Source organism: Rhagoletis zephyria, unplaced genomic scaffold, assembly GCF_001687245.7.
Source record: "Rhagoletis zephyria isolate East Lansing unplaced genomic scaffold, Rhagoletis_zephyria_1.1 Rzeph_scaffold_03861, whole genome shotgun sequence".
NCBI lineage: Eukaryota > Metazoa > Arthropoda > Insecta > Diptera > Tephritidae > Rhagoletis > Rhagoletis zephyria.
The window spans coordinates 1-8,934 of record NW_016160944.1 but is presented as its reverse complement, the minus strand read 5'-3'; the positions used below and the strand labels follow the sequence as shown (position 1 = coordinate 8,934).

The window sequence follows — 8,934 nt, the reverse complement described above, 5'->3', positions numbered from 1 at the left end:
TCCTTCTTTTTTGTATCATGCGCCATTCTGGGTACATTGACTGGTTGGTTTTCTCGATCTAACATTAGGAGTGTTCGCTATGCAAAAAATTTGTACAAGTTGGTACCAATTGTTACCAAATCATGTTCGTTTAGCCAAAAACTCAGTAAAACTTGCAAGGAGAGAGCACAATTCTTGACATTTCATTTGGAGGGGAAGTTGCAAATTCGTGCTGGGAAAATTTTTGCCAGTAAGAATTTGCAAGTAGGATTGTGGCACACGGTTGCATTTTGTCAACATTAATTTGAATCAGCGAGTTCGTTAAATTTAAAAATGAACAATCTTGTTGCGATTTACTAATGAAAGAAGTATGTAAATATTCGTTTATTCAATTAATATAATTAATTCCAATTATTTGAAAGGTACTCGGCTCAGAAAGCTGTATTCGTAATCGGAACGCACTCGGCACCACTGTCGATATAGGAAATCCGACAGTGACTTTCACAAAGAAATTGAAGCGTATGTTGAAGAAAGTCAAAGTAAGAAGAAATATACGTATAGGTCCTGTTTTGGTTTCCACCTGAAATAATTTTAAAAAATTATTATGCTCGAAATGCAACCATGGACGCCAGCTGGCAGTGAAGCTTGCAAATGTTTGCTAATTCCTGTTCGCGCAAAACTCAGTAAGTTTCTCTCTTTGGGAGAGTAAGATACCTTATTCTCTCAATTTTGTTACTGGCTAATTCTTACTGGCAGTTGCATAGCGAACACTCCTATTATATATCTGCACCCTAACGTTGGCGAATGTACTTTCAAAGTACTGCCACTATAGAAGTATATGGCTGATTCTATTTCAATTCATGCAGGGTGAGTGGGTTCAAAATTCGAAATCAAGTTTAATACGATTTTTCGTGCTTTTTAGAGCAAATAAAATCACACGTATTTTTTTGTTCTGCGAAAAAAAAATCGCTGAGCTACGAGTATCTGAAAATTTTAGGGGCAAGGTGTGGTTTTAGAGAAAAACTGCTGACAATTTTTTTTTTTCAAATCGGCGGCCATTTCTGGAAAAATCAAAAGACTAAATTTTCCGAAAACATATTTTTTTTCTTGAAAATTTGTTTGTGGTTACTAGATACAAAATAGAACTTTTTCCAATAGGTTCTTTCTGAAAATAAGAAGACTCAGTATTTTGGGTAGCGCCATATATTATTTATATATACATACATTCCGCTTTCTGATCTCAGTAGTATTTTTCATACTCTTTCTTTATGAGTTTTAAAATTTTAAAAAGTTTGAAAATTCACAAAACGGCGGGAATGTTTTGAAAAATCTATGAAATCGATTTTCCCAAACCATATATTTTTTTTAATTCTTTTGTGGTTACTCGGTAAAAATACTAACCATAATCATACCCAAAAGCGAACAGGAGTCAAAACACGTATTTACTTCAAATAAAATAAATGATGATATTAAGAAAATAAAGTTTTTTGTTCTTTTAAAAAGTTTCCGCCGTTTTGGTAATTTTAAAAGTTTTTTTAAATTTTCAAACTCATTAAGAAAGAGTATGAAAAATACTACTGATATCAAAAAACAGAATATATATATGAGTAATATATGGCACTATATTACCCAAAATACTGAGTCTTCTTATATTCAGACAAAAAATTCTTACGACTTTCGAGGCGTTTTAGTCGGCTTTAAACCTATTGGAAACAGTTCTCATTTTTATTTCGCCGCCATTTTGTTAATTTTCAAAATTTTTCAAATTTTCAACTACGCAAATATAGAGCATCAAAAATACTTCTACAAGCAAAAAAACCGAATTGAAAAATATTTATTTTTGAAAAAACTAGAAACATTTAAAAACAAGTTGTCAGCCATTTTTCTCTAAAACCAATGTTGGCAAAATTTTAATCTGATTAACGATTAAAAATTAACTATTAAAATGTTAGACGAGATTAACGATTAAAATTAATTAATCGTAATCATCCGTACGATTATTGATTAAATTTTTGTAATCATTAATCGTCGGTTGTGATTACAATTAACTAATTCTAATTCTAGTTCTAATCGTTAATCGAATTTAAAAAAAAATCTGATTAAGTGGTGTAGTTTTTCCGATTTTGAACCAAGCACGGGTTATAGTTATTTTTTTGTGTTTCACGCTTATAAAAAACGCATAATATATAAAAACAACAAATATTATTATTATTAGTAATACATAAACTGGGAATTTTTATAACCCATCGCACATGTTCGGAGGGATATTAAAACCTAGTTTGCTTAGCGTCTGTTAAAATAGATCTTAATGAAAATGCACACCAAAGTGCTTAGATTTATGAGGAAAACCGACTTTGCCATACCCAATAACTGGGCTTGTGTGCACAGTAAAATTCCAGCATAAATGAATTAATCACCAAACCCACTTAATCAAATTAAGGGTTAATGATTAAAAATTAATTTTTTATAATCGCGGTTACGATTAGCTGTTTAACATTACACTGCAACTTTTTTTTTTGTTAGGGGGTTTGGGGCTGGTATTCAAGTTTCCAATTCAAGTTTGGTATTCCAAACAAATCTTTGAAAAAAGTTAAAAAACAGCATCAAATATCTCATTATGATTCCGCTGAAATTTTTTTAAATATTTTTATGTAGATTTTTTAAGCTTAATCTGTTTTGTCATCTGAGAGATTTTTCCCAAAAAATCCTTTAAGAAACTATTTTTTTCATTAAAAAAACTGCATTTTTAGAGGTATTATCAAACCGGTCCAGCTCACGTAAATCTTAATATTTTTTCCTAAAATTTTGGTGGAAGTCTTAAAATATAATAAATTTTGTAATCCCGCCGAAAAAACCGAAATTTTGTTTGGTGTTGCAGTCTAATGTATATGGTTTCCTTGGAAAATGAGCTATACTTTTATAATAAATACTAAACATTAAACGAATTAAAGAAAGATGGTCAAAACTTGTCAAAAGATCGCGTTTCCTTTATTTTGGCCATAAGTTTAGGGCCTTTGTGAATTAAGGTAATATGTACATACACTTAAATTTACATATATATATATATATATATATGTACATACATATATACGTATTTTTGATTATTATGCAAATGTCGCTCATTTACTTCAATAGTGTCATAATCCTATAATTTCATAGTGTCATAATACTAATTCTACAAGTTTTGTCTATTGTTCTTTTGTATATTTAATACTTACTATTTTTTTATAAAAGTATAGCTTATTATCTAACAAACAGCAAATAAATTCATATTTCATACTTTGTGCAAAAATTATAAAAATTAAGCAAAGTTGGGTCTAAATTTTAAACGTTTTAATCAGATTTAGCAGAATGTTTTTGAGTATCCAGTTTTATTGGTCGTTGAATTTTCGTGTATAAGTCTTCACATCGCTTTGTGCAATAGAAAATTTTAGTTAGTTGCAGTTTCTTGCATTTCAGCGACGATGTGAGATAGGGCCTTTGTATATTAAGGTAACGATATGTAAATTAAAAACTTGCAAGCTCTTTTTCTAAAGTTTTTGGTTGTTTGGATTATGACAGTTTTGAAGTAAATAAGCGATATTTAGGTGGAAGAAATAATAGAGACTTTTTATTTTGACCAGTTTTGGCTATATTTTTTTTTGTATTCGATGTTTAATATTTTCTTATAATAGTCCAGTGCATTATATAACGAGCACCATATAAATCCACACTTGCAACCTAGTACAAAAATTGTAAGTGTTCGGAGCAGCAGCGGATAAGCCAGCAACATAAAATATGTTTATCAAAATCAATATGAATAACGTTATCTGATCACACTGAAATTTTCATACTCAATTGAGCTGCATATTTACTTGTATGTATTTAAACTGTGCTAATTTTGTTTCCCCTTTATACTATGTATAAAGCATACGTATATACATACATACATATATGTATGTGCATACGTACCGCCCGCGCTCAGTTGGATACATTCGTATGCAAGCAAGCGAAAAATAGTACATATGTATGTAAGCAATATTGTGATCGCGGGTGCATACGTGCATAAATATATATATGTAAATTCTCATGCATTTAAGAAAACTGGTTTTCTATTGTTGGTGATGAATTTGCAGTTATCCAATGTAATTAGGACATACTTAAATAGTTCAAGGTGAACTTTCTGTTAGTTAGTCGCGGACCAAATCTTGTTAAATACAGTTGCTTAACTTATGCATACATCGTTTGTTTTATTTTAATAGCTGCTAAAAAGGCTTAGTAGCTCAACATTTGGTGACCCCGACGTGATCGTATCACGCGATTTTTCGTTTGTTTCCGGCCGCTTACTGAGATAATTCTGCCACACTAGTGTAAACGTCAGCAACTTCGTCATGCCAGGGGAAGGTGCAGATCGAGTAGCCTTTCTAAAGCTGAAAACAAAGGCCATATTCAGCAGACTGGAGAGCTTGATTAACGAGTTGGACGCAGACAGGCTACACAGTATGGATGAGTACAGTCTTTCAGCAATGCTAGAATCCTTAGGCGAATTGAAATCCAGTTTTTCTGCCGCACACACAAGCCTAGAGGAATTGGACTTCGACTCCATTGCCAGCGACCTGCCAAGTAACTTCGATGCTGCTCTAATCAACCTTAGAGCTACACTGCAACGCGAGATTGGTAAACGTAGTGCCTCGCAACATTGCTCCACGCTCAGAATGAACTCCAGTGAGACCCAATCAATCATTGTGAACGCTAATAGCTCACGCTTGCCATTGCTGACACTGCCTAAATTCAGTGGCGCCTACACCGAGTGGACAAATTTCTATTCAATGTTCACGTCAATAATCGACAAGGACAGCGACCTCACCAACATCGACAAATTGCAGCATCTTCGTTCCTGTCTGAGCGGCGCTGCCCTTGACACCGTGCGCTCGCTGGAAATAAACGACGCTAATTATAACACTGCATTAGATCTTTTACAAAAGCGCTTCGATAACAAACGTCTTATATTTCAGGCACACGTCAGGGAGATATTTGGGCTAGAGAGGGCAGATTCAAACGTAACCAAGCTACGAGAGCTGACAGATAAGGTCACAGCACACATACGCGCATTGCAGTCGCTCGCATCCAATGGGAAGATCGCAGATGGCATCATCGTACAATTGGTGATCCAGAAACTCGACAAAAAGACGCAAGCTAAATGGGAGGAGAGTTCATCGATCAGCGAACTGCCATCCTGGGATCAATTAGCTATGTTCTTGGAGAAGCGCTGCAGAACACTCGAGAACGTTGAGCATTCTATGCAGACACCGACTGGTCAGGCGGTAAAAGCTAACAAGAACGTGAGTACTGGTCAGAGGAAATCCTTTGTTGCTTCCAACGGCTCAAAAGGTGTTTGTGTGTTTTGTGGATCTGCCGAGCATGCAATTTATAGCTGTCAACGCTTCGCAAATTTGTCTCCGAACTTACGCCTGAGGGAAGTTAAGAAGCTTTCCCTTTGTCTTAACTGCCTAAAGACTGGGCATCAAATTCGTGACTGCAAATCCGGATCGTGCCGCGCCTGTCAGTCGAAACACCACACGCTCTTGCATTTCGAACGCTCAACTGCATCGTTAATCAATAGTCAAGCCGAAGCTTCGTCGGCAGCTACAGTTCAATCCAACGCTATGACTGCATCGTTATCTGTGTCGCCTAGTGCCCCAGTATCTCCTTCTGATGCTGTGTTCCTAGCTACTGCCGTCGTTCTGGTAAAAAATCGTGCTGGAAGCCTCGTGCCTTGCAGGGCGCTTTTAGATTCTGGCTCCCAGTTACACTTTGTCACAACTCGCCTTGCAAACCAATTGCAGCTTGTAAAAGCAAAATCTTCTGCTACAGTATCTGGCATTGGAGATGCCAATTTCTCAACGGAGGGTTACTCAGTCGACCTCGTACTGAAGTCGCGGACTTCAGATTTCTCAACAAACATAACAGCTGTTGTTGTGCAAACCATAACCGACAACCAGCCTGGCTGCTCCGTGAGCACCAACGAGTGGAATGTTCCGTCGAATATACAACTAGCCGATCCTGGGTTAAACTTACCGCAGCGAATTGATCTACTCATTGGAGCAGCATTGTTCTTCGATCTGCTATGTGTGGGGCAGATACGCTTGGCATACGGTTTACCACTCCTTCAGAAAACACGCCTCGGTTGGGTGCTATCTGGAGGGGGGCAACAAGCTCCAAAACTATCATCTTTTGTGGTGCGAGGGAAGTCCTCCAGTGATATTATTTCCACTCGGTTGGAAGATTTAGTGCGTCAGTTCTGGGAAATAGAGCACAACTTCGAGCCGATCTCTAAGGTCTCCCAAGAAGATATCGACTGCGAAGCCCACTTCCGGGAAAATTATTTGCGATTGTCATCAGGCGAATACTCAGTTCGTCTTCCCATGAAGCGTGGTGTGGAGGCCCTTGGAGACTCCTATTTGCAAGCTCGTCAACGCTTCGAAAGTCTTGAACGAAAATTCGCTCGTAACCCTGAGCTTAAAACAGAATATAGTAAGTTCATAAAGGAATATCTGGACCTTAATCACATGTCGCTAGTTACCAAAGAGGTTTTTCAACAATGCAGGTATTTTCTGCCGCATCATTGCGTCATCAAGGATGACAGTAGCACAACAAAGCTGAGAGTGGTTTTTGATGGCTCTGCATCCACTACTTCGGGCTTTTCGCTGAACGACCTACTCATGGCAGGCCCAACTATTCAGCCGAAACTTTTTAATATCCTTATTAGATTTCGTACTTTTCCCATAGCACTTACTGGGGACATCTGTAAGATGTATAGGTGTGTTCGCGTCACCCCACCAGATAGCATGCTCCAATGCATATTGTGGCGTGAATCTCCTCAGGAAAACTTTGCCATCTATAAGTTAGACACGCTGACTTATGGAACTAAGCCTGCGTCATTTCTGGCCATACGTGCCATGCACCAACTCGCAGCTGACGAATCCTCGACTTACCCCATTGGTGCAGAAATAGTGCGTCGAGACTTCTACGTAGATGACTTGATATCTGGAGGCGATTCGATGGAAGAAGTACTGAATATCAAGCTACAAACAACTAGCCTCCTTGCTCGAGGAAACTTTAAGTTACGCAAGTGGTGCTCTAATAGTCCAGATATCCTTCGTGATATACCTGACGTAGACAAGGAACGTTTCCTTAAGTTTGACGATGGCAGTGACATCACCAAAGCTCTGGGACTAGTTTGGGATCCGGTCAAGGACAAGCTGCTATTTTTGTTTGTGCCACAACGAGAACTCGGTAAAAACTCAAAACGCTCTGCGTTGTCTACTCTAGCTCGCTGTTACGATCCCCTTGGACTAATGGGCCCTACGCTGACCAAGGCGAAGATTCTTCTGCAACGCATGTGGAGAGACAAGCTTGAGTGGGATGAGAGTCTACCGCAATCGTTAAACACCGCCTGGTCTGCCTTTTGCAGAGGGTTTGCAGACATACAGCACCTATCATTTCCTCGTTACGTCTTGCAACCTGGGGCCATTACAGAAATTCATGCATTTTGCGATGCAAGCCTTGAAGCTTATGGGGCTTGCGTTTATACGCGTTCAGCCAAGGATAGTAAGGTACAAGTGCACCTGTTGTGTTCGAAGGCCCGTGTCGCTCCACTGAAGACTATCACCGTGCCCAAGCTGGAACTCTGTGCAGCAACACTGCTGGCACAACTCATGGGTGAGTTTACAAAAATGAAGCTTTTTAACTGTTCATTTCATTGTTGGTCAGATTCCTCCACTGTCCTCTCGTGGCTGCGAGAAGAACCATCGAAATTTAACGTATTTGTCGCTAACCGAATTTCCACCATACATCAATTAACGGAGGGCATGCGGTGGCACTATGTTCCGACAGCAATGAATCCGGCGGACATTTTATCCAAAGGAGCTACCCCGCAGGAACTTCTAGGATCTTCACTTTGGATGCACGGCCCGTCATTTTTGCGAGAAGTGGAGGGCAGCTGGCCGCGCATGTGTCTACCACAACCAAAACTTCCAGAACTTCGACAAAAGGTGTTGCTTGCCGCACATAACCGCAATGACATTTCGCTTTCGTTCAAGTACATTAATTCATTTGGAACAATGCAGCGCATTTTTGGGTACGTCAGCAAATTTGTCAATATTACAACATCGCCAAGCTCTTCGCAGCTCACAGCCGCAGATATTCACCATGGAACTCAACTGCTTATTCGCTTAGTACAAAGAGCGCAACTTTGGCCGGAGTACACGGCATTACAGGCCAATAATTGCGTCCCGAGTTCGAGCAGCATTGTTTCGCTATCACCATTTCTTGATGACTTTGGAATTATTAGAGTCGGCGGGCGAATAAAAAACTCTATGCTTAGTTTTGAATCGCGCCACCCATGCATTATTCCGAAGGATCATCCACTGACATTTAGTATAATAACCTTTTTTCATCGCAAACAACATCACGCAGGTCCTCAAGCTTTACTCGCCTTCATTCGAATGCAGTTTTGGCCCATAGGTGGTCGGAAAACAGTCACTCGAGTCCTACAAAAATGCATTATTTGCTGCAAATCGAGACCGCGCCTTGTCGAGCACATAATGGCCGACCTGCCTAAAGAGCGAATTCAGGCCTCGCGCCCATTCATAGTCACCGGTGTGGACTACTGTGGGCCATTTTATTACAAGCCTGAAGTACGCAATAAATCGCCCCACAAATGTTATGTAAGCGTTTTAATTTGCTTCGCCACAAAGGCTGTATAGATGGAGTTGGTAAGAGACCTCTCAACAGGTGCTTTCATTGACGCGCTAAAACGATTCATCGCTACGCGTGGCATACCCAGCTGCATCTGGTCTGACAATGCGACGAATTTTGTAGGCGCCAAGAACGAGCTTAAAGAACTACGGAACTTAGCCCTCAGCGAGAAACACCGCAGCGATGTCCACAACTTTTGCCTCAGTAATGGCTTTG

The 8,934-nt window shown here is 39.2% G+C and overlaps 2 protein-coding genes across 2 annotated transcripts; both read left to right on the top strand.

Moving 5' to 3' along the window:
• Nucleotides 1–4,349: 4,349 nt before the first annotated feature.
• Nucleotides 4,350–6,270, top strand: LOC108369814 (uncharacterized). The gene is made up of 2 exons (XM_017625006.1): nt 4,350–6,197; nt 6,250–6,270. The coding sequence occupies exons 1-2, from the start codon at nt 4,350–4,352 to the stop codon at nt 6,268–6,270; spliced, it is 1,869 nt and encodes a 622-aa protein (XP_017480495.1).
• Nucleotides 6,271–6,306: 36 nt separating this feature from the next.
• Nucleotides 6,307–8,893, top strand: LOC108369815 (uncharacterized). The gene is made up of 2 exons (XM_017625007.1): nt 6,307–7,680; nt 7,732–8,893. The coding sequence occupies exons 1-2, from the start codon at nt 6,384–6,386 to the stop codon at nt 8,724–8,726; spliced, it is 2,292 nt and encodes a 763-aa protein (XP_017480496.1). The 5' UTR covers nt 6,307–6,383; the 3' UTR covers nt 8,727–8,893.
• The last annotated feature ends 41 nt before the right edge of the window (nt 8,894–8,934 follow it).